Source organism: Passer montanus, unplaced genomic scaffold (genome assembly GCF_014805655.1).
Source record: "Passer montanus isolate IOZ18808 unplaced genomic scaffold, ASM1480565v1 scaffold35, whole genome shotgun sequence".
Classification (NCBI taxonomy): domain Eukaryota; kingdom Metazoa; phylum Chordata; class Aves; order Passeriformes; family Passeridae; genus Passer; species Passer montanus.
This window is the reverse complement of record NW_024368263.1, coordinates 4,593,205-4,619,236: the sequence shown is the minus strand read 5'-3', so window position 1 is coordinate 4,619,236 and position 26,032 is coordinate 4,593,205. Positions and strand designations below refer to the sequence as shown.

Here is a 26,032-nt window from a genome sequence, read left to right as displayed (position 1 = left end):
AAGATTTCTCTCATGTTGGCAGAGATAAAATTTGTCATCACTATTGTTGTCTAATTGTGGATTTTTTTTTCCTCCCACCTGCAGTGTTTTTGTTTTGAAGAACAGAGGCTAAATCCTCAGGAGGAAGTGGACATGCCTGTCTTTTTCTACATTGACCCAGAGTTTGCAGAGGACCCTAAAATGGCTAAAGTTGATTTGATCACTCTCTCTTACACCTTCTTTGAAGCAAAGGAAGGACAGAAGTTGCCACTTCCTGGGTATCAGTAACAGGCCTTCTCTACAAAATCTGATTTCTGCTACATCTCAGTGCCAGTTTTGATGTCATTCTTCCTTGGAAGAAAAAACTGCAGGAGTACTGTGCAGTATGAAATTATCTTATTAAACCTCCATGGGCACATCCTGTTATTAAAGTATATGTATATATATATATTTTTTTTTGGAAACCAACTTAATGTATCTCCATTTCTTATGGATAGTATTTGTTCATCAGACAGTGGAAGGGAACACACTGTTCTTGAAGTAGAGAGGGTTTTCTCAGGCCATCTTTTTATTTGAATACCACAAGGCAAATTTTTAAACCAACGTGTAAATGAAGATCTTTTAAATACAGAAGAAAAAAATCAGTTGATAAAGCATCTAAAATTCCATTGCTGACTCTGGAAAATAACTTCCATGTTAAGTTAATTTAGAAAAAGGTAAACCCAGATGATAAATTAAGGTAATCTTATAACTAAACAGTTAGACTGTTATTTCTGTGTAAGCCTCCCTGGCACAGGAGGGGAAGATGATTCAGAAGGTGATGCACTCCCATGTTATTACTGAATCAGTAGTTCATTTGGTAAGAGCAGACTGCTCTAAAGCTATTATCATGAGAACAGTAATTTAAGTGTAAGCATATCAGATCTGTGGGATGGTTTTCATTTGGAAACACCATTTATTTCTGTGTTGTGTCCCACTCATGGGAAGTATCTGTACTGGTGTTGAGTGCACTTTGCTCTGCAGAGGGCTCTACACTGGGCACCTCCACAAGAGACAAGCTTGGCTTGTGTCTGACATGCTTTGAGTGCAGGGCAGGGTGTAAGAGCTGCTCTGAATTGCACTGAAGGAACAGCACAGGTGTCTCCTCAAAAACCAAGAGCAGCCCATTCAGGCTGAGCTGGCCTGAGCCTGCCCAGCAGTGCAGCAGCTCTCCAGGGGAACTGTTCCCCAGCAGAACGTGCAAGTGGTGGTTATGGAACTTTTGGGCATTATCTGTGCAGTAGGTCTAATAACACTTCATCACTGCCTTGCAAACCAGGAGCAAGCTGCAGAGCAAGTTTAACTAACCTGCTCATTTTCAGACAGAAAATAGCAGCCAGTATCTCTTCTGCTGGGTCACGTCTCTACGCCTTCCAGCAGAGAAGATCTAACAAAGTAAGGGTGATGTTGGTTAGCTTGGACTCTGAAAAGGCAATGGTACTTCAGAAATAATTTCTAGTTACTTAAGTCTCAACTATATTTGCATACAGTAACTCAAAAACTGCTTTTTTGAAAATAAGTGGATGCTACCTTTAAAATCCATTATTGTACCAATTACTTGTGTTGGTTAAACAGATTTTGAATGACATACAGGTCTTTACTGTATATTAAAGATGGAAAACTTCATTCTTTCATCTCTCTAATGCATTTTAATCAGCAGAACATGTGGAGCCCACACAAGTGAAATATATCTGTATGAAGATAGCAGCAAGCTTTATAATTCCAGTATGCTTTAGGGAAAAAAAAAAAGTAACATCAAGACAAATCTTTGAATCCAGGCTAGGGGAAAAAAAGCCCAACTTCTTACCTCAGTTGTCTTTAGTCCATTGTCCTTCTGAAAGCTGAACTGAATATGGCAGTTCTCCACCCATTGCTTTATTCTGGCCACATTTTTTAGAAGAAAAAGAGTATCCCCAGGCAAGTGGCAGTTCCATAAATACGTGGGTTCTCTGCCTGAGTTTGAAAGCCCAAATTTGCACAGATACTGAGCACATTCTATAATACAGGCTCTAACCTTGGTAATTAGCCAATTCCCTTCCATCTCTGTGATCATTGTGCTTGTTTAAACATGGAGAGGTTCTGTCAGCAATCGCCCATTATGGATTACACTGCAGCAGCCCAGTTTGATTTGTTACCCTTCACTGTGGGGGTTCTGCCAATACAGCCCAGCTGTAGGGGGAAAAAATAAAATCAATCCACCTCCAATCCTATTTTCAGCTGTTTTCTCAGGCTGCTGTCCAGACCACTGCAAATTTGCAAGAAAAAAAGAGAGTAAAGCAACTCACCTTTTCACCTCAACTTACAAAATTCCCACACTCCTTCAAGGCTGTGTTTTGGATAGAAGGAAGTTGTTCTAATGGTCCTGCAGTAAACGGCTTAGTTTCACACTAAAATACTTCCAATGCTACCTACATTTATATTTTAGGGAATACACAAATAGAGAAACACTTGGAAGCAATAAGAGTTTACTTTCTCAGTAAGCATTTGCTTTTATTTGGAATTTTATGCTATAAAAATTGCAAAAGCAGCTGAGAACTTCTTATCCTTAAACAGTTAACATAAGGAATGTTTAAAATGCAGTTATTTCACAAAAAAATAGCTTATCTGGTATGAATATGAACTAAGTTCTCAAATTTTGTATCAGCTATAAATTCAGAGAACTATACCTGTTAAAGTGCACAGTTTACATTCAGCATTAAAATAGATAAGGCACTTACTAAAAGATAAAACGGTTATTAACAGGATTAAACAACTTAATTAAAGTAAATGGGTAACTATTGCTCATCTGCATTGTAGATAATTAATTTTTCCTTCACCAGAAGAATCTCTGCAGGGCAGGAATATTGAAAGAAACAATTGATCCCCCTCCAATATTTACTCTGTAAAGAAAAGCAACAACAACAACACAGGAACAAGCAGGGTTTTTTCCTGTTCTGTTAATTACTGATGACAGCACTTTGTGTCCCAGCTTAGGTTCTTCCCAAGACAAAAATCCAACTATTCTGTGGGTTTTTAGGAAGAAAATAATAAAGGAAAATCTGTATTAAGGATGTAGGCAAGTAACACTGCACATCTTCAGACTTCAGATTAATTTTTTGGGAAAAAATATCTCAAAACGCCCTGATAGATTTCTAGGGAGATGAACATAATGGTGAGGCCAAAGAGAAACTGGATTCTGCAGCTTCTGTGAATGTCATGTGTCTTTTTTTACAAGTGGCAGGTGTCAAGTCTTACTTCATTCACAGGTGAAATTTGGAAGTCACATTCTACAGGCACCCAAAATACTTTAAAATAACAATGCAAGTGACCTTAGAGAACACACAGCTGAACATTTAGGACAAATTGTCATGGTGTGGAGCCAAGTAACTCTTCTACTTGCACACAGCTTAGTACTCCAACACTAATTACTGTGTCAAAATGCAAAACCTCTTCTGTTATTCACTTGTAGTTACAGGAAGCACTGCACAGGACCAGCACTAGAGAGTGTTCAGGAAAGGATTCCACCTCCACCTTCAGTCTGTGTTCTTTTTAACTTCTGTCTTCAGCACAACATCAATTTCTTCATAAATAGCTCTGAAATAGAAGTAGGGTGACTGCTACAACACATTTCATTTTGACAAATGGCTCCAGGGAAATCCTGCCCAAAGTTTACAGTGTAGCTTCCCTTGCAGGATGCCCAGGTTTCCATGGAAACAAAGAGCCAACCCAGCTCTGATTATCTGATAGTACATTTAATGAGGAACCTTGGATACTGTCACTTTTGATCAAACAAGATTGGGAACAGAACTGCAAAACACAAATGGCAAGTGCACCACTGTGCAATTACTGTATTAATTAAAAAAAAACAATGGAAGCTTTGTTGAGATTTCCCTACCTCAAAATACAATGGCTCCTTAGAAATAAGTTTTGTACAGATAGCTCAATTTTTTTTTTCTTTTTGCAATTTACTGTTCAAAAGGGGAGTTCTGCCATTTTATTTTAATTTATTTTTTTATGTTTTATTTTTTATTTAATTTTTTTTAAATTTTAGGTTTTGTATTAGTTTGCTGTCTCACTATTTTGGCCTTCTGGAGTGACACAGCATCTATTCCCATTTGTAGTTTATATTTAAATTAAGGATTTTTTTCATATGCAGTAGAAAAACAACCTTTAAAAAACACAATTGCTATGAACAGGAATTCCTTTGGTTATCTTGTTCCAGAACTACCTGTGCTGAAGTTCAATCAGCTTCCTTCAGCAGGACCCTGACTATATTTCCTTCACCTTTCTGTATCACTGGATAAGATTTTAGTAATTTTGATAGATCATTACTCTTCCATTTTTGCAGATGCCAGTTAATGAGCACACTACATTTTATTCATTAATTGGTTATGCCAGAATTATTTGAAGAAAAATACAAAATGTATGTACATCAATGATGCAGCTGGTCAGTTAGCTTAAGTAGAGTGGTCTGGTTTTCCTCTCAGAAGAAAAAGCCATTTTGCCTTTGGTAACACAGAATTTAAAATTCTATTTCAAAAGTTACTTACTCAGTGGGAGCCAAGGGATCGAATTCCATTATCTCATAGTAATGAGGTGACTGTGACTTGTTCTTTGATGTAGCTGAAGAATAAAGAGACAGACATATCCAGATTTAAATGATAATGAAAAGCATGATTCCTACACATTTTTTGTGTCTTCCTGAAAGTGGCACATTATCTGCTACGGATTGAGCTGCTTTACATGCTAAAATGGACAGATGTGTAATGGAATCCATGTGCAATATGACTTTGACAATGTTGCTGTTCCTAGTCACTGACAGCCATTATGTAAAGGCCTTAAGTTCTAACAAGAAAAGGAAGCATGCAGGAGGTGATTTGCAGTATTTATTACCTGCTGGTGATGGTCCATTTGATGGCACAGTCTGTCCAGCCTGCACATTTATTGGGTTCAGAGGCACTGGGCTTAGAAGACTCGTCAGCTGAGGACATCAAAAAACAATGCATAAACAGATTGTTCTATGAGGACTGGTTTGACCTAACTTACATTAATTGCTGGCTTATCTTTAAACTCCCTGACTACTGCAGGGAAAATTCCAAGGCCAACAGTTAGCAACCCAATTAATCTTCATTCTCCACACAACCTTCAAAGCAACATTTAGTGTTCTATATATATATATACAGCACATGTGTATAATTTACTTCTGTGTGACTTGTTCCACCACACAGATTCAAACATCTGCTTTTATTTGCAGTTTGAAATAAAGACTGTGCATGTTTGTTTGGTAGCTGCTTCTTTTCTATTTCATACTGCCTTCATAACATTACCTCAAAGTCCCTTCAGGCTCTTTCCACTCCTTCTGCCATGGGTGTTTCTCTGCAGCATGACATTTGTCCTGCACTGTCCTTGGGGTTTGAGTGATTTTTTCGTGGGCTGTGTTTTTGGGGGGGCTTTGAGGTTTTTGGGGTTTTTTGTATGTTTGTTTTTAATATCTTATTTGTGATAGAAAGTACACCAGAGTAACATCATGGCAACAGAAGGAGAACTCAGCTTGCTTTGCATAGCAACAAATTAAATACAAATAATAGAGCAAGGGCTTTCTGCAAATTCCCCTGGAATTGTGCTGGACCCAAGGAAACAAGATTCCACATTAGGACCTGTGGCAGCAAAGGAGGGAAGTTGACCTGGTTACCAAGTAGAATATTCCCTGAGGTATGGAGAAGGGCCACAGAAGAGATCTTTGCATCTTTGCAGTGGGTGTAAATCCAGAAATTCTCATTTGACAGCTGCCAGACAAGAATGATCATCCTGAACATAAGTATTACTCACATTGCTGTATGTGTTCACATTGCTATATATGTGTCCAGCTGGGCTGCTTAAACTATTGTTTTGTGCTTCAGCAGCAAATCTAGGAGAGAGCAATACAATGAATATAAGTAAGAAACGATCAAAACTGTTTATTCTGATTGTTCCATTATTTTTTTGGCTGGTCTGTCTTTCCTGTGTGTCACAACTGAGAGCAGCATGGGCAGATGGACCAGTGTCCCATGCACACTAATTATAAAGACACCTCCCCTGTCCTGAACTCTTCTCCTGACCTGTTTCATGTTTCTCCCTTTCCCTGCCAAAAGTCAGGTACATTTATATCTACCTATGACAAAATAGTGATGCAGGCGTAAGTGCATTATGAACCCTCTCAAAAAATCTCTAGCACAGAGGGAATTTTCACTTGCTTTACTGGACTAATAGGTAAAAGAAGTAAATCTGTGTCCTCAGAGATTCCTATATTAGATGAATTACAGAGCACTAATACCCCTAAGGATCTGTTATCCATTCCCATTCCTTGATAAGGGACTACTCACGGGGACTGATGAGCTTTTCTGGGAGTTGCTGCATCCAGCTGTGGGTAAATTGATGGATGAGACCTGGTTTTGTCTTCAGGGTGTGCGGATAGGCCATCTGAAATTCAAAGTGATAATTAATGGTAATTTACACATTATTATGCAAAAGTAGCTACTTCTACTTTGAACACTAAAAGAGTAAATTTTTTCTTTGGAAGGCCTGTATAGCGCCTGAAATGGATTGCTGTTCATCATGTGAAAGGCAAAGTTTTAATCACTCTGAAAAGTCTTAGATCCAAAGTATTTATCTCTGTACTTAGAGCATCAGCACAGCTCTACATGATAGATAGCACTTAAAACTCTTGTTGCTATTTGTAAAGGACTAAAATGAAAATCTGGGGGTTTATTCCCAGGGGGACATTCACACCTTTAGCTTTAGTATATGGAGTTTCCTAAAGCAGGTAAAGGAGGGGCTTCTGCAAATAGTAAATCAGGGTACTTAAAGCCAAGTCTAACACTCCTGAAAAAACTGTTTCTTCCTGCCAAGTCTACAGAAGAAGCAGCTACCAGAGTGTTTTACAGGCCTCACTGCAGTAGAAAACATTGCTCAAATCTATGTATAAGGGGAGAAAGATTATTGTAAAAAAATCACAGGCAACCTTGCAATACTTTACAATTTTATTCCTATAGACACACATCAATTCTTCTTTTAAGAAAATTTAAGGAACATCTTTAAAGTTAAGGAGTATCTTTTTTTATCTTGCTTACAAGGAACTTCTTGATTCCTCCACTAAGCTCTTGTGGGTTTTAGGGAATCAGAGAGAAACGGAACTTCCTTCACCACTTACCTCCTGAAGGAGACACTGCAGGGTCCCTTTGCACCACTGCAGACACAGAAGATGGAGAATCTATGGAGAGGCCAAGTAGATCACTTGAGGGAGCAGATGGCTGTTTCCTGTACATCTTAACATTTGAAAAATAATAAGTTATGTGGGGTTTTTCCCAGTGTTTCGGGTTTTTTTAGGGAACTTGCATAGTTTTAAACAACTTGATGTTTTCACAAAACATAAACTTTTTAAATCTTAATATCAGTAAGTGTAAGAGAAGATCGGGACTCTGTATGTGTGAAATGCAGCTAATGAAATAAAAATATGCATTTCAGAAAAGATCAATTGCAAAAAATAAAGAAAACCAACTCTGAAACAGAAGACAGAAAGGACTCAATTCTATAAAGACATTCTGAATGTTTAGATACAGGTTTTATATTGATTTTCTCACCAATCCTGTAAAATTCCTTTCATGCTACTTACTCGTGTTAATGAGATTTGATATGTACTTAGGAGATTGATTTTTTCCAGTCCCTTTTTGGACAGAAAAAAAATCAAAACCACAATAATGTTTCCTAGGCCATAAAAAAGAGCTCCCTTCCTTTCTCCTGTGAATGTGTTGGAATTAAAAACATAGCCAGCCAAAGGCCTTGTTATAAAACAAAGGTTTTATAAAACCATATGCTTGAATCATACAGGTTTGGTAACACCAGATGAAAAATAAATAAACAAAAGATGATGCATTTTAAAGTCAGAGTCTGCTTAATAATATAAAAATGCACAGACTGCACCATTTGGATTATTAGCTAACCCAACAGTGGATCCATCAAGCAAAACCATCCACCTACATAACCAGAATGTAGTAATAGTGGCTTTTCAAGGAAAACAAGACCATCTTCTACTTTTTTTAAATAATTGTCAGCAGTATTTCAGCATTCACAATGCATTTTCATGTTGAGTCTCAAATGGCTGCACAATTATGGCTTACAAGAAGGTGAAACATGTGCAAAACTACTTTGGGCAGTATAATTAACAACCATAATTATCAATCAATAAAGGACAGTCATTAAAGACTTGCTACAAGCCATTATTCACAATTCAGAAAAAGCTTTGACTCAGGAAAAAAATCAATAGAAGAAGTGAATTCTCACAGTACAGCAGTATTTCAGTCTCTAGATCATTAACAGGAAACAAATGAAAAGAACCTATGGTTTCTCATTTTTTGCATGGCAGATCATTGTGCTTAGCTGGAGAGGCAATAAATCAGCATTTGAATAAATCTCTCTCTCATTTTTCATGCCCAAGATTCCCTCTTACATTTGACATTATTTGCTACTTTAGTTACATGAATTTGCATCAAATTCTGCAAGCGAGACTTCAGAAAAATTAGTAAGAGTAGTGTCACTCTGTTGTCTCCTGTACCTCTCAACTAAAAAACAAAATTCTGCATGTATCAGAAGTGTGCTTTTCATGAGGAAGAGCAAAAAGAATGTTTGCAGTCCTGCAGTTCAAGAGCTCATCCTTAATTACCTCCTCCCGCTCCCGCTGTATCCTCTGGTTCTCCAGGAAACGAACTCTGTTCCGTGAGAACCTGTTGAAGGAGCAGAGTTAAATGCTCATTCTCACATTCCTGTGCTGTGCCTCAGAAGAATATGAAACCAGTTATAATCAACGTTTGATTCTCAAAAGACTCCAGAAGCACCAAACAAGCACTCCAGGTGCTGTCCCTGGGGCACTTGGCTTTATGGGCAATCTGACTCCCATTCCAGGGCTGTGGTCCTGGTATCTCCTACAAACAACATCAGCTGGTTTGTTCCTGGCCCCACGTTTGGAGACAGTCATCTGCTTGTTCCTAAACAAAACCAGGGCTCCTCTGAGAGTGGTTTGTCTCTGTTCACACTAGGCAGGTAACTGTGAACATCCACTGCGCCAAATCCAATTCCTTCTGACCAGAACACTTCCAGCTGAGTCCCAGGAAGCCTCCTGTCCTCAGAGTTCTGGCCATTCCCTCATGCCCTCCCAGGACAAACCACACTAGAAGCCCTTTGCAATATTTTTTTTAGAAATGGAAACAAACAAAAAAATCTACCTGCACAAATATGTATGTTCTAGGACTGATAACAGTGCTACTGTGGGTCCCGAGCAGACACACACAGGTGACATTGAGCATCTGGAAGGTCACTGTGCTTCAGCACCAGGAGCCCTGAGTTGCATGGACAGATGTATGGACAGTTTATCCAACTGCATTGGCTACTCAGGGTCATTTTTCCTGGGCATCCCTAGTACAGAGTATAGATGCATGAAGAAACAGCAGTAAAAAAACCTTTCTAACTATAGAGTGGAAAGTGTTTATCTGAAATCCAGGAAGAACCAAGAAGCTGCAGAGACACTAGAGGGAGGCACTGTTACACATATGAGCTGTTGGTTGCACAGTTGAGATCGCTTTGGATTTAATTTGGATTCCACATTAATAATCAGAAACAGAAAATGCAGCACGACTCATCCTCCAACAACAGGCACAGTGTGAAACAGATGCAGCTCATTGAAATCAGCTGGCCCTTTATACACCTCATGGTTCAGAGGGAAATCCACAAACCCTTTGCAATATTTTTTTTAGAAATGGAAACAAACAAAAAAATCTACCTGCACAAATATGTATGTTCTAGGACTGATAACAGTGCTACTGTGGGTCCCAAGTAGACACACACAGGTGACATTGAGCATCTGGAAGGTCACTGTGCTTCAGCACCAGGAGCCCTGAGTTGCATGGACAGATGTATGGACAGTTTATCCAACTGCATTGGCTACTCAGGGTCATTTTTCCTGGGCATCCCTAGTACAGAGTATAGATGCATGAAGAAACAGCAGTAAAAAAACCTTTCTAACTATAGAGTGGAAAGTGTTTATCTGAAATCCAGGAAGAACCAAGAAGCTGCAGAGACACTAGAGGGAGGCACTGTTACACATATGAGCTGTTGGTTGCACAGTTGAGATCGCTTTGGATTTAATTTGGATTCCACATTAATAATCAGAAACAGAAAATGCAGCACGACTCATCCTCCAACAACAGGCACAGTGTGAAACAGATGCAGCTCATTGAAATCAGTTGGCCCTTTAGACACCTCATGGTTCAGAGGGAAATCCACAGAACAAATCTTATGCAACTGAAAATTACCCAAATACGTTTTTATACTTATCCACTCTGAAGTGCAATGGATCTGCACTTGGAAGACCTATACCATACAAACCATAGCATTACATTACTAGAATACAGTAGTTTTCTGTCCAAATCAATAATTTCCATCACCATATCTTTAGTGAGGAATCTGTTGAATTATATCCACAAACTCCTACTCACAGCTTGACATTCCTGGCCTCAACAGTATTCATCACTTGTAACAAAAATGTAAGCCCACATCTGACTTCAGTGGATTTACACAAAAGCTGAATAAAATTCCTTTTTTGCTTATTAAAAGGAAAAACCTCCTAAAGGAAGAAGTGAGCACACAGTTCTTTCAGATAGCTGCTGTAAAATCCACCAACACTACAGCAGACAAGATTAAAGAGTAAATGAAAACTTAATATTGTCATGATGCCCACAAGCCCAACGTTTATGCATGACACTTAGAAGAATTAGTGATATCTTCAGTGCAGCACTCAGAAAAAATGACTAAATTCTATAAATTTGCTAAATTTAATACAGACCAATTGCACTTGATGCATAATGATTCCTAGAACACTGTTTAGCTGTGGAAGAGATCAGCTTCTTAGTATGGAAGGGTATCTCCTATTAAATCAAAACATTCTCCATAAGTAAACTCATGTGATATTTTGCGGAACAACACTGGAATTTCAAGTTGAAAAGTAATTTCAGTTTTGCCAGCATCCAGTCATGCTACCAGTGCCATAACAGACAAATACCCAGGATGTCAACAGGAGTACTGCTGTGCTTTCATGTGTGAAGGAAAGAGACATTTTCTGCTGTAAGACAAGCAGAACACTATGTTTCAATCCAGCTGAGAACAGCAAGCAACTCTCCTAAGCATGCAATGAGGCAGAAGGCTGCTCTATGGCCAATTCCTGCAGTAAAGGTGTCAAAATTGTTTAGGAAGGAGGACAAGTATTCTTTTCTGGAAGCGCAGACACTTAACAGAGATAAGCACCAGCACCAAAGGATTTGTAGCAGCTGTTGACAAATTCACTGGACTGTGCCAAAGAGGGATGTCAAATTCCAAATTATTTTTGTGTGCCTCCATCTGATTTTCTACCTATGCTGTTAACTCACTTTATACCACTCTAATGTTTCCTAACTACTTTCCAGAACCATTTCTGAGGTGTTTAGGAGGCAACAAATATGTAATTTTCTCTTTTTGCAATCATATTTCTTTCCTGAATTTTAGGATAAAATCTGTCTCCATGGAGAGGATCAACAATAGGCATAGGGAGCATCTCTCCAATAAGTGCATTTATTCAGGTAGGATTCCAAATGTGAGGAGAAAGGCCCTGCACTTACCTTTCATGTCCCAGGAGGACATTATTCAGATCTTCATTTACTTGTATTAGCTCAACAATCACATCTTCATTCTCCACTGTCACCAACAATTCCATGATCCTCTCCTGCATCATCCGACAGGTCTTGTACAATTTCTGCCCAAGGCAAGGGAAGGAAAAAAATCAGGATTTGTGACTGTGGTCTCTCAGTGTGTCCATTCTGGAGATAATGATAAGACACTCAAGCACTGTAGAATCACAGGTAACATTCCTTAATTCACACAAACCACACAGGTACCAAGCACTGCAAATAGAACAATGTCCATGTCCTTGATCTCTGCAATGCAAGGTCACAACTCCCACCACTGCATCACTCCTACACAATCCTTACCTCTTGACCCACCTTCATTTCTAAAGATATATGTGTCTCTGGAGTGTAAATTAAAAATTGCAAAATAACAGAGACCCCTCTGGGTGATGTAAAGCCAATGTGATTTGATCCTGCTTGAAGCTGATTAAACTCAGCAGGATACTTGGACATAATCCTGTTCAATGTCTGCTTGAAGAAAAGAAAATATTAGTCTAAAGGTCAGAAGTGCTCTGTGACAATCTCAAGCTCCAACGATTTGTTTAAGTGGGAAGTCTGGATAAACTTAATCTATAGATTTTTGAGAAAGTAACACAAACCTTACAGAAGCAGCAGATAGGAGAATTATGAGAGTTTATTAAGCAGAATTTTGCATTATTGCCTAGTGAAATGGAAGACAGTCTGTTTATATTACTTCCCTCTGCAGATTTTGCATGTTCAAAGAAACAAATTCTTTAGCAACAGGAATTTTAACTCAGCCAACATTTTTTCTCTTTCACACTACATTTGCAAACGCAAGCTGGCTCTGCTTAAAGAAAGAAAAAAAAAGAGGGGGGAAATGACTCTATTTGCACAATACTATTCAGAAATTGCTTTGATATTGTAAGTGATCTGATTTTTCCTCAAAAAAATACAGTGTTTTATGTAAATCAATAATTTATTTAAAAATAAATTTGTACCCCTTTGGTAAATCTGTGTCAGGATTGCAGAGTGCTGTACTTTTCAGTACTGTAGCTTCACAACCCAGGATAAACCACAAAAAACTGTGTTCACCCTAATGTCTGTAATTACATTTAAAATCTCCCCAACTGCACATTTTACTACACGATCCACATTTAAAAAAAGTGTATTTCTAAAGCTTGTGTATTACACAAGCAGACTGGCAAGTGTCAATACTCAGAGAAGGAAATTGAGATACTAATTTCAGGCATGGATTTGCCTGAAAACTGGAGTTTTACAAGGATGGAGTAGCAGCTGGAATAACAGCCATCAGTGATTCCAATACATTTGTGCTAATTCTTACCAGCTGCTGATCTGGACCCAAATTCCTGCACATCCATCCACTATTTGTGCATTATGTCTATTCACCACCCAGTACAAAAGTTTGTTACTCTTTGGCTGATCCTGAACTATTATTTAACTTTAGTTATTGGCCAGCACATTATTTCCAGTGAAATATGATATCTTAAGCCTTCTCCTAAACTGGGTGGGGAAAGAGAGGAGCTGGCCACTAATGAATATAAAGAACTGTAAACACTGATCAAGTTCACCTTGTTACAGTTTTTATTGAGGGACTCCAGATAATTTGAAGTACTAAAATCAATACCTCCAACTCACTCAAAGTCTAAACAAGCAGCTCTTTTAATAAAGGATTTTGTTCTGTGACAACAGAAGTCCAATCCAAGCATTCTAGGTAGTGTCACAAACAAAAAGGAACATTAAGCATTGTTCAAGGAATAAGTTGGCCATGTCTGATGTTTTACACCACTCTGTGCACAGGGGAAAAAGAACAGAAAGAACAACAGTGAAAGGAATGAGTTTTCATTCACTCTCCTACATATGGGAACTCCACACCCTGTCCTCAACCTTTTGCCAACAATTTTATTACTGGGAGTGTCAGTAAGAATCCACTGGTTTAATGTGGGCAGGTGAATCTGTGCACCCACATACAGAAGGGCCATGGCAGAAGGCAGGAAATAAAAGACAAACTATTCCTACTTCCCAACCCTGTGTCAGGGACTGGACACAGCTGGTCAAGAATAATTAACCAGTGTATTCTCAACAGCACCCAGTAAGGGCTCATTGCACAGGAAAATTTCTACACTGGGGAGGAGAAGCACACTCAAGGCTTGCAAAAATTAGATCAGTTCTTCAAAACACTTAATGCTGTAAAACTGTCTCAAAAATGGTTCCTCATTGGAGGAGTTTGGAGGTAACGCTGGAAACAGAAGGATGTAGTAAAAGCTTTTTAAGTTCTCAGAGACAACATGAAACTAAATAGCTTCCATTAACATAGGTCACTATTTCAATGCTGAATAAATACTGTACTTTTAATTTCTAAACTGGAAAATACAGCATAAGCACATAATATCACAGAAGGAGCATTTACAGGCTCACTGTTCTATCACTGGACTATTGCAATACACTTCCTTCAGGCTACACTTAAAGAGCACATGAATTCCTCTGTAGCAGAGCAAGCTCCCAATCTTTGAGGTCACACACATAAAGCCAATGCTTCATATTCTTCACTGGCCTCCAGTCTGCCCCTAAGGGACTGGTGATAATAAAGAGAGCTCTGCAAACTCCAGGATGGATATGAGTGACACTGTGTCACCATCTCTTCTCCAGCTGGAATGTTCTCGGGGCTGTTTGACAGAACATGCTCAACAGAGAACGCTCCATTATGAAATTCCTTTGCCATTGGAATTCGCTAGAGCTTAAATTTGCATTGCAAGCTCTATTGTCCTTTCCTGACCATTGAGATGTCAAAGGGAAGGTGAAAGAGATGAAAGAAAGCTGAGCAAAATGAGAGATAGAAACCTGTTGTTGGGTTCCATTTGTCAATCTGAAACCAGATGTTAAAAGACAAGTTATAACACTTTAAAAAGCAATGACAACAAAACCAATAGCCCCATCAATGGATTATCATGTACCTGTAAAAGATTCATATCATCCGGATTTTCAGAGCCAGGAACATTTTCTTTCAATATTGATGACATGACTCTCACATTCATTTTTGCCATATCCAGTTCACTGTACAGTTTCCCAATCTGTTGGAATTCAACAGGAAAATATTGTGTAGGTGAACAGAGCAACCAGAAAAATTTTTACCTCTAATACAGACTTTCTTTCCCATTAGGTATAATATGCATTATTATTATTAAGCAATATTTTACTCTGGTAACAAAGCATGAAAATGAATAGAATTAGTTCAGCTTTTAAATGTGCACTCAAACTAAGACCCAACCCTGATAGCACTACTTGTTTTCCTTACAGTAAATCCCTCTCACTGATGTTACTCTTACTCCTTTTAGTTACACACTGGACAAGCAGGAATGCAAGAGAACTGTCCTTTCCTTCCTGCTTTTTATAATAACCTCTTCACACAAGCCTTATGTGAAACAAGCTTGGCTTTCTCTCTTATCTCGGAACAAGCTTTTATCAATTTGCAGAAGAGCACCGTAAGATGTGACTGGATATCCACACACTCCAGTAACTCCACAAACCCAGCAGGAGCCCAGAGCACACCCTGTGCACCGAGGGTCCCTGCAGGGGCACCCAGGCTGCTCAAGCCACACACCCAGAGCACCTTTCAGGACCCACCCTCCCCTGAAGCTGCAGTGCTGCACCTGCTCCGGAGTCAACAACAGCGTGGGGCCTGTGGGAAGAGGCAGGAAGGAACGTTTGGCAGGACTGGCAGAGGATGGGGATGACTTTGCACAAGGCCGGGGTGAAATCTGTGAAAACAAAAAAAAAACCACAGCTTGGCCTGAACAAAATTGCAGCAGGGTTCCTGCTGAGAGAGGAACATCTTTCAGACTACAGAGCTTCCTCATCATCAGTGCTGTTGACTAAGTCCTATTTAAAAAAATAAATCTATGGCTATTTTGTAATGGAATGAGGCTTGGAAATCAAATATTTTTAGAAAGGGTTTGCAAATAAGTTCCATCACAGAATGAAGTGGGAATGGTTAACAACAGGTTAGCAGGGAATAATTAAGGCATCTAAGAGCAAAGAGTCCTTCCCAGAGTGCCACTGCAATTTGGCAATGAAGGACAATTTGGAATGTGATCACTCTTGGAAGGAGTAGAAAGGCTGGAGGGTTGAGTCTGGGTCTCTGCAGAAGGTAAAATACAGAAGTCTCCTGGACTGAAAAGCAGAAACAGTCTGAGAGAGCTTCACATGCATTGCATCTGAACTGACAGCTAAAAAAATTCAAATATAAACCCCAGCCTGCACTATACACTACAAACCCTTTGCTTCCTGGAGACTAAGGTAAAAACTGTGTTCAGGTCTGCTAAGACAAACAGAAGGTTTGCCACTGATTTTTACTGGCAAGTACATGAAGTAGACAAAATAATCTCTAATGCACTAGGTGAAGGAAAAAATTAGTATCTATTGAGAGCATTCTTCACACAGCTTGTTCAAACAACTTTTAAATACATAAGCTTTTGCACACTCCACTATTTAACCAGAAGATCAAACTCAGGAAAAATCTGAATTATTCCTGACTGCACTGATTACAGACATCAAACTCTGTAACTGCAAGATTCCACACAGTGGTGGATGGCTTTCGCACTGCCCAAAGCTCTTGTGAAAATTCATCTAAAAAAAAAAGAAATTTAGAAAGAATGGCATTAAACCATGTACTGTATTTCCAGCTGCTGCACAATGTTCAAACCATACTTATATTTAATGTCCTAAATTCCACACAATACTACCTATGACACAGGCTTAAATAACACTGTGCAAAGCTGGAGAGATATGCAGACAATAATATTTTCTTATAGATTTATACCTCTCTCCATTTAATCTTTAAGACAGATGATGCTCATATTCTCAACAGTATGTGTTTTGAAAACCTTATGTATGTGAAAACCTTACTCATTTTTGTTGAGGCTTTCAGAAGCTGACAAGTTTGGAGCACTAAGCACTCATTTATTTTGAAGTAAACAGCATGCACAGATCTTTTAAAGTCTCAAGACAGAGATGCTTCATTTCTGAGAACAAATCCATGAATCTGTACTTGAAAATGAAATAAACTACTATATAGGTCAGGTTTCTTCATTGTTATCTTAGCTGTTACAACTGAAACAGATTCCTGCTCACGTGCTTAAGTAATTTGGTCATATTCTGCCCTGAAGCATTTAAATAAAAAAACCCAGATCAAACACGCCTTCTGTGCCCCATAAAATTAACACATCCCATTTCTGAAGTGTCCTTGTGTATCCTCACCTTACATCCACCACTGCTATTGTCAGAGGATGGAAACTCCACTCCCTTCTTCAGCAATTCTAGGTAAACTTCTTTTACTTCGCTCACATCCACCATGCCTTGAAAACCTCGTGCCCAAACCTGTTTTGAAATATCAGGGACAGTAACAGTCACAGAAATGGCCAAAACTTTTATACTTTTAAAACATATGGTCCTAAAAACAGGTAATTCCCTTCTTCTACTTTGGATAACTCCATTCAGTGCAACAGGAACCACAACAGCTCCAGAGTTAAGGTCTGCTTTCAGAAGAAGTTCCAAGAATTTAAACAGCTTGCACAATTAAACATTTACCCCATGGCAAAGACACTGTGAACACTCACAGTGTACTCCAGACTCACCATGATAAAGGTCAGGATTTTCTCCTGCATATCAATGGGCAGGTTGTATCTTGGGTTCAGCAGTTTCACCAGCTTGTCTTTGCAGAAATCCTTCTTCACAACTAAAGACTGGAATCTTGGGCCGCAGTTCTCCATACACATCTCAAGCAGCTGCACACACAAAAAACCTTTGATTACACAAAGAATGGGGGGAAATCCCCACAACTTCACAGCTTTCTTCTTTTTTTTTTTTTGGGTTTTTTGTTTGTTTTTTTGGTTTGTTTTTTTGGTGTGTTTGTTTGTTTCAAGGAGTTATAGTGAAGAGTAGGAATGGCTATGAACAGATAACTGCTCACTAGAATGCCTGATGAGGTCACTTGAGGGAAACAGCAGCTCCCTGTGTGCTCTGTTATACCTGCACAGTTCAAAAGAGCTGTGCCAGCCACAGTGACACTATTTTTAACAGAGAAGCATGGTCGCACTTGTTTCTATGTCACAGCACTTATTGAACACACAGTACCTTAACAGCAGGAAATCTGCCCATAGCTTAAAAAAATTACTTGTAGAGGCTCAGTAATAGAATTAGTTCACTGCCTAGCACATAGGTACCCTGGTCTGACAGATTCTGAAGAGCTCTGCAAGAGAAAAATCAGATTACTAAATGCCTCTCCTCCAATCTGCCCTGTAAGTGAGGGACTAATGATAAAATAGGAAAGAACAAATTCACCAACTTGGAACACAATTTCTCCACGTTTCAAAGGTCACATTGATTTGAAACAGATGAGCTGAAATGTTCCAATTCTCAGATTCATCTTCATGAGGGAAGTCTACTTCAAAACCATGCCTCAAATGCTTAGAGCAGGATCCCTGCAAGCACTGTGCCTGCCCCATCAAACACAGTAGGATGTGGTAATGACATAATACTTCTCCCTTGTACATCTGGAGGTGTCTGATTACAATTCTCATTTTGCAGAAGAGATGTCAAAAACTGCCATTACATCCCAGTCACCTGAGACTTGACAGGAAATTGGGATTAATCAGATCAGGTGCAAAAACAGGAACAGAACTCATCTTGCCTGGCCCAAATCTGAAGATGGATGATGACCCACACAGGGTAAGATTGTCACTCTTGTGCTTCTTTCTCTTCAATTGTGGCTTCATTTTCCCTCCCAGCATAAGAGGGAAGATAGAAAGGTGAAAGCAAAGGGCTGACATTAAGAAAAGACTGCAAAATTTCATGGGTTTTGAGACAAAACTTCCCCGGAATCATGTCAGAGAGAGAACATCTTCTTAAAAGGATACAGGTATTTAAAGGGATGATTTTGTGATCTTGATAAAAGTAGGTTAAGTATACTTTCCTATTCAGAGCAGACTACATTTGACTAAGTGAAATAATTTTAGTAACTCATTTTTGAGCCCCAAGACTCAGGGATTTTTCTCCCAGTGTGATCAGGAACTTACAAGACAACATGTTGAAGACCAGAAGAAAATATATTGCCAAAATGAAAACAGGGAAGAACAAAGAGACACTGACAGACTGCTGTGCAAAAAGCTAACTGAAAGATAATTACAAAAACATCTTGGCTCAAAACATTACTTTTCATAGAGAGTACATAAAACATATGCTAATAAGTCAAGTTATTTGCCTGTGCAGTACTTCAAAGATGCTTTGTGTAAAATATTTTCAACCCAGTGCATGGGAAACTTGTTATACTACGCCCTATTATTAATTCCCTACTTAGGGGACTGAGTATTTACCCACTAAATGAAAGTACTGAAATAATGGTCTGGATCTTCCACTCAATTATACCAGTCCAGCCCACTCACTCAGGGAAAAACTAAACTGGTATAAGAAAAAGAAGAATTTGACTCAATTATTTTTAACTGGACTGTTCATGAACAAGCCACTTTCATGCTAATAACACCTTTCATTAGAATTTCTGTATGGGTATTTATTGTGCAAATAAGACTCCAGTGCAAATAGGACTTCATAGTCCCAAGCACTGCACTGGAAGGAACAGATCCAAGCTGGCCAAGGCAACCACTGCTCCACACAGCACAATGGAAACTCAACAGAAACATGTTTTAATAATGAAACTGGCAAATTAACTTCAAACAAACCATTAAACTTCCTGTCAATGGCAAACAGGATGTGAGAAGTGCTGGAATTGACAGAGCTGCTGTGTTCCAGGATAACTGATCCCAGAGATCTGCACTCAGCAAAAGATGCAAACTGTGTAATCCAAGGCTTCTGGTTTACAGGACTGAATCACAAAACTCAAATGATAAGAGGCACCTACAGAGAGGTGAGCTAAGCTGTGAAGCAGAAAGAAAAAATGGGAGAAGTTGGTGAGCATAGCAGAAAGTCAGGTATGTTCCTTATCAACAGAGACCTCACTGAGATTTCAGGACTCACTGCACATCTAAAACAGTCAGGTTTGGTGCATAAAACTGAGCAATGGGTGCAGCTTGTGAGGGACACTTCTCTGACCCAAGGTGGCTGCAAGAAAACCCAGAAGAACAGCTTGCTTCTTCACATTTCTGACTCAAGGAGAACAAGCCATTAATCCATCTCCAGGATTACACTCCACTGAGCACATCCTGATGCCTGCCCAGCTGAGGTTTGGAACTGCAGTGTGCTCTTTCCAAGGCCAGCACTTAAACCAAACCGGTATGAGCAGCTCTTTCAGCTGCCACTCACCAATTACAGGCAGGGGCTGGGGACACTTGATCAAGGTTCAGCATTTCAAAAACACTGAATTTTCAGAAGTCTTGAATTTTTCAGATTTCACATTTCAAACGCTGAGATTTGGATTTCTTTTGCTCCCACTTGATGTCCTCTTCTTTTCTTCTTTGTCAGCATATACCATAAAGTATAATAACATAGAGCAGTACTCTTTTAATTGAGGAGCTGGAGGACTCAGGGTTTTGTTTTTTATATCCTCTGCTTTCTAAAATGTTAATTTAACAAATTAAATCTGAAGGCCACATGTGCCATGCTAAATTTTTTCTGCATCGGAAAAATTATGCCTGATTAAAAGGAAAAGTAGAAATATTCTTAGAAAAAAATACCTGTCGAAATTTAATTCTAGGCAATTACAGAATGGCTTGTGTTGGAAGGGACCCTGAAAATCAACTAGTTCAAATTCCCCTGCCATTCACTAGATCAGGTTGCTAAAAGCCCAATCCAACCTGGACTTAAACATTTCCAGGGATGGGGCATCCACAATTCCTCTGGGACAATTACTTCCTTTAAAATATTTTCCAACAATATAATACAGAGGTGAAACAGTAACTTAATCTTAAATTTCTGTCTACTGCTTTGAATGCAGGAGTGAGAGGGACACATTCAATAAACAATTTCCCCATGTGCTGCTCAGCTCCTGAGATCTCACATGGATCAGATCTGGGGCGCTGCAGCAAACGCTTTACAAAACCAAGGGAGCTCTGTGCAGCAGCTGTCTCAGTGCTCATTACATAAACAGAATTTATGTATCTAAAGTCTACCAGCAATAAAAAGCCAAGTAACACACAGTCTGTTGGATTCCTGCCTGAAAGTTCTAATCCTCTTCACTCTGATTGCACAACCTCCAGAGCCAGCCCAGATCTCTCGGTGTTATCAAAGTCTGGGCATGAGGCAACTCCATGGCCTGACACAAACACCTCCATCCATGTGACTTCACAGGAACTTCAGCAGCTCAGAGCACCTGAAGCCAAGCCAGAGCCAGCACATTATCCAGCTGGCACTCAGCCTTCTTCCTCCAAGTAAACAAAGCATCATCCAAGAGCGAGGAGGAGGAACACACTGTTGAGACTTAACACATCCCAGTAACAGAATCAGGGCTAACGTGTGCAGTTGAGCTGCCTCCATGAAGATTGGCACCCTCCACTCAGTGTGCATCCTCTGGGAACATGCTCCTTAAGCAGCTTCATCAGAAATATTAAATTCAAGGACGTCAAGGTCGAATAGATAGAAGTGGATCAAAGTGCACTTCTCGAAGAAATGTGATTTGTAGATACGTCTTACTTTTATCTAATGTGGGGAGGAGAGACAATCTGATGCAGAGTCTCAAAAGGTAGAGGACCACAATAACTGTAAGAAATACAGGCACTAACAGCTCATCCAAAAAGAACCCTTATTTTTGCAAAACTCTAAAATTTTTAAGAGATGAGAGTTGCACAGTGAGGGAAGGGCTTGTGTTTCAGGGATTGAAAATTATTTATTTTTTTCCATTTGCAATGAATTGCTATTGTCATCAAAGCATTTCAAAATGGAAAACAGGAACAATTTCATTAAGGCAATTAAGAAGATAAAAACAAGATATAGCACATAGGAAGAGTGATGTGGGAAAGGTAAAAGCCACACAGGGCCAGCAAAGAGGTCATCAAAGGTTTTACACATGCTAAAATTTTGGCAGTACTGGAAAAAAAAAGAAAAAAGAAAAAGAAATGAAGCCAGAGGCAGAGGGAGAAGATTTTACACATGCTAAAATTTTGGCAGTACTGGAAAAAAAAAAGAAAAAAGAAAAAGAAAAGAAGCCAGAGGCAGAGGGATAGGCAAAGTATAAAAGATCTTATTTGAGAACTAAAACTAGACAGAGAAAGAGTTAGAGGAAAGGCTGGAACTTATTTAAGTTAAAAAAAAAGGAGAAAAGATTAAGGAATACAGGGATAAGAACTCTGCAAACAGAAAACAGCAGCTGGGCCAAGAGGATGTGACTGCCTGGCAGGCAAGTTACAGGTGTGCATGGGAGTGGGTGAGGACAGAGAAAGGGGCTGGAACAGAACAGGAACTGCACTCCCAGCTGAACCTGCTGCATGCTCCATCTGCAATACAATGGAGTGCAATATCAGTGTGATAAAGTTCTTCCTTGGATAGACCTGGACCAAGATCCTTCTTCCACTTTTACATACCCAAAAGCTGAGCTATAGTGTCACCTTGGGTATATCTGCACTGTAAATACTGAAGGAACAGCTCCCAAACCTAAAGCCTGGGCTATCAGCAGAGACTGTGTCAGGTAATCACAACGGGACCTCGCTGCACAAGGGCTGCAGGAGACAGACCTGATACAGGGACTGCAGGTACAATGGAAAGCCAGTGTTCCCATTATGCAAACACACAGAACACACAAAAATGTGACTCATGAGACAGTGGAGGAGGAAGCCAGGGAAGAAGTGCGGAAATGGAGTGAGCTGAATGTCTATATTGACATGCTGAACAATTATCTGCATCTCCAACTTGTTAGGAGACACTTGGGCAATTGCTAAGCAACCAACAATTTGGCACTATCCATCACCCATCTTCTTTAATCACTTCTCAGCATATCTTGATATAGATTATGATTTTGCACAACAAATACCAAACTCGTGAGTAACAGTACTCAAAGTGATGCAGATAGGCCTCTAAAACCTCAAAAAAGGAAATGGTGAGGGAAATACTTTTAGCCAATTAATAAAAAAACCCTAAAATCCTCAAGAACTTGAAATACAAAAGATATGACTCTTGTCACAGTAGCACTGCTGGTAGTCAAGAGTAATTTAAGCCAGAAACTCAGGACTTAGGACAGTATTAGAACTTTCTGCATTAACATAATCCAGTAAATCTTAAATTGTCTGCAATCACAACAGCTCCCCAAACCCTGGGGCAGTTCAGGAACACTGTCAAATTCTAGATGTCAAGTGAGGATATTCCCAGGCACTCCAGCCTTTAGTCATAACATCTGAAATTCACACAGCTCACTCTGCCTCTTGCTCCCTTACTTAACTCACCTTTTCCTTCAAGTTTATCATTTATATGTGATAACATTTCCTTTTACCAAGCACGTATCACACATTCCACCAATGCTGCACACTGTGCTTAGTCTGACTAAGATCAGCACCACAAGGTGAGTAATAGAATGGTCAAATGTAGCTTTTATGTAATATCCTAACCTCTGTGTCTTTCACAAACAGGTGGGGCTCTCACAGGACAGTCACTGGAGCAAATAAGAACTATCCTACTTTTACACAGAAGAAGTTAGCTTCCTCCACCCCAACCCCAAAAACGATTTTGCATCATCCAGGAGTCCATGGAATGCCAACAAACCATCTGATCTGCACTGTGGCAGCGCTGTACACACAAACAACAAAGACTGAAAACATCCTGGAGAGTTGTGTCAGGGATAATTTGCATGCCACCTTATCGTTTAGACTGTTTGCCTTCTTAGTGTCTAATTAATATAAATATAGCTGTACTTACAGACAAGGTAAGCCTGATCTCCTTGTGGTTACAGTTTTTTGAAAGCTTCTTCTTCAGTGCTTTAACTGCATCTTTAGGTCTGTGACAAGAAATGAATGAGGAAAAGTTACCAGTGAAGTTTCCTAGTTCATAACTTCACCCAAGAGCCAAAAATATCAGCCTGAGATACAGGACCAAATCCACCCCTGTACTTACACCCACATAAAACCAGAGCAATTGCCCCATTGATTTCAACAAAATCTCTTCAGCACTGAAGTAGAGCAACAAAGCAGTGAATCAGGTTTGTTACTGCAGACCGTGCATTACTCCAGAGACTTGTGCAGAGAGATAAAGTTCTTCTCTTCTGCAAAGTTCTTCTCTTCTGCAAAATGATATTTTTCCACAGCTGTAGAACAGAAATACTTATCTAGCTTTTATTGCCAAGCAAGGAAATATCAACTGCCAGATATATCAAGAGTTGACTGGCAGTTTTCATGTATGATGCAATTAGAAAATATTCTCCTAGGAGTGCTGTCAGGAGCAGGGGTGTCATGGATAACTTCCAATCTTATAATTGCAGGATGCACTTAACTCATCTGAGTAACTACCACGGACACATGGACAACCCACTCCAGCCAAGAGACAGGGGCATTTCTAACCCAGCCATTTTCATTTCTATATATACACCCCATATCTTTTAACTATCTGTGTAGGAGGAAAAGGGTGGAAGATGGTATCGAGGTTATCACATGTGGGAAGCAGTTTTGCCTCTTTAATATGGACTACTTACAGTGTACAATTATTAGGGCCAGCCCAACACTCATGATCAACATAAACAAGATGTCCTAATGTCTCTTTAGGATCTCTCTAGAATCTAAGATGGAGCAATAGGCCCAAGTACAATGTTTCACTAAAAAAAAAAAAAAAAATCTTTGTTGAAAACATTTCAAAGTCAATGAAATTGTGGGGGTGTTTACCATTACTGCATTTCTTTGTTTGAAGTGCTATACTTCACAAGAAAAAAAATAGGAGATGTTTCTCCTCTTAATCATATGTCATACCTAGGCACATCAGTAGAGCACCAAGTGAAAGATAGGGGCACAGGAGCAGGGAAGTTTGCTTTGCAGAGAGCTGTACTACAATCCCACTCCTGCTTGCTTCCCCCACTGAAGCATCTGGAAATGCTCTGGTCAGGAGCTGGATATTACATTAAAATAACCATTTGCCTAATTAGATGCAGCAGTTCTGCTGCTCCTACTACCCTGTTACAGACTGTGACTAGTAGTAGCTGCCTAGGAGGAAGCTACAAGGAGCTCCTCTGCAAGCCTAAGCTGTGCACAAAAGGAAACAGTTTATTAAAGAAAAGGCTCTGTTGCATGGAAACTTTACATAAAAACTAACACTGAGGGTCAAAGCGTGCTGTTGCTTATGGCAATAACCAGAAGGAAGTCATTATTACTGACATTCCAAGCACTAAGAACCACGGGTGAGAGCATGGAATCCAAAACAAGGAGAGGAGAGAAAAGTTGACACAGAAAAAAAGACACCTGTGCAGAAAGCAAGCCATACCTCATTGTTCTGGGGAAAACTCTTTAGCTAGTGTTAAAATATGGCACTGCTAGAATGAGTTCTCACAACGCAATGCTGAAGCAGACCTTACATGAGAACAAGTTTCCGCTTTTCCCTTTTTACAGGTGGAAACAAGGAAGTTCAGAGCAGCAAGTGGCGGTGCAAGCCTGGATGAGGCTGTCCCTGCAAGAGAGCAGCTCGGTGCCGGGAGCACACCTGGCCGGGATGGGTCTTGCTGTGAGGATCCCAGCCCGGCAGAGACACTGCACGGGGGGCAGCTCGAAGGCAAAGCCAAGGGTATCGAACAGTGTTGTAAGCACCCAAGTTCTCAAAGCCTTTTCCCAGGCGGGTTTGCAGAGCACACCTTCAGCCTGACGAGCAGCACAGCTTGTACAAAACACAACTCAGATAAGAAACCTTTGTCACCACCTTTGTCTACGGGGAAAACCTCCGAGCCTAACCCGTAAAAGCCCCGATGGCCCCGCGACAGGCAGAGCTTTTCCTTGGGAACCAAAGCTACCTGCTCCCTGCGCTATTTCTTTATTTCCCATCAGCGCCCTACGCCGGCTGCTCGATGCCGCCCCGCAGCCCCCGGCCCGCTCGCTCACCCCTCCTCCGTGGCGTTGATCACGTCGCAGATGTGCATGAACTGTCCCCACTCCTCCGTCTGCAGCGACCCCAGCGTCGCCCGCTCTGCAAGGCCAAGGGGAGCCGAGGGTCAGCGCCCGGCGGGGCCGAGGGGGCGCGGGGGCACCGCTGCAGGCTACTCACCGACCAGGCTGCCCACGGCGGTGCCGAACGGGTCCCTCGGAGCCTTCCCGAAAGCCATGGCCGCTGCCGGCAGCGTCCCGCGGGCTCTGCGGGGCGGCAGCCCGGCCCCGCCGCCGGATCCGGCCGCTCCCTCCCGCCCC

General features: G+C 40.2%; 2 protein-coding genes across 4 annotated transcripts in view; one reads left to right on the top strand and one right to left on the bottom strand.

Moving 5' to 3' along the window:
• The window catches only part of LOC120505485 (cytochrome c oxidase assembly protein COX11, mitochondrial), a 2,664-nt gene extending 2,217 nt beyond the window's left edge, over nucleotides 1-447 (top strand). Inside the window, 1 exon segment of the mRNA XM_039716070.1 lies at nucleotides 85-447. Within this exon segment, the coding sequence (XP_039572004.1) occupies nucleotides 85-267 (183 nt within the window). The 3' untranslated portion in view covers nucleotides 268-447.
• On the bottom strand, nucleotides 430-26,032 carry TOM1L1 (target of myb1 like 1 membrane trafficking protein). Of its 3 annotated transcripts, XM_039716067.1 has the most exons (15): nucleotides 25,893-26,032; nucleotides 25,730-25,814; nucleotides 23,574-23,652; nucleotides 17,357-17,506; nucleotides 16,980-17,099; nucleotides 15,374-15,481; nucleotides 14,678-14,794; nucleotides 11,679-11,812; nucleotides 8,696-8,756; nucleotides 7,187-7,301; nucleotides 6,360-6,456; nucleotides 5,827-5,905; nucleotides 4,891-4,978; nucleotides 4,548-4,620; nucleotides 430-3,591 (listed from the first exon to the last, which is right to left on the bottom strand). In XM_039716067.1, the coding sequence occupies exons 1-15, from the start codon at nucleotides 25,948-25,950 to the stop codon at nucleotides 3,531-3,533; spliced, it is 1,425 nt and encodes a 474-aa protein (XP_039572001.1). In that variant the 5' UTR covers nucleotides 25,951-26,032; the 3' UTR covers nucleotides 430-3,530. The 3 variants fall into 3 exon arrangements, with proteins under 3 accessions (XP_039572001.1, XP_039572003.1, XP_039572002.1); XM_039716069.1 differs by lacking the exon at nucleotides 25,730-25,814 and having other exon boundaries at nucleotides 25,893-25,993; XM_039716068.1 differs by lacking the exons at nucleotides 25,730-25,814; nucleotides 25,893-26,032 and adding an exon at nucleotides 25,122-25,250.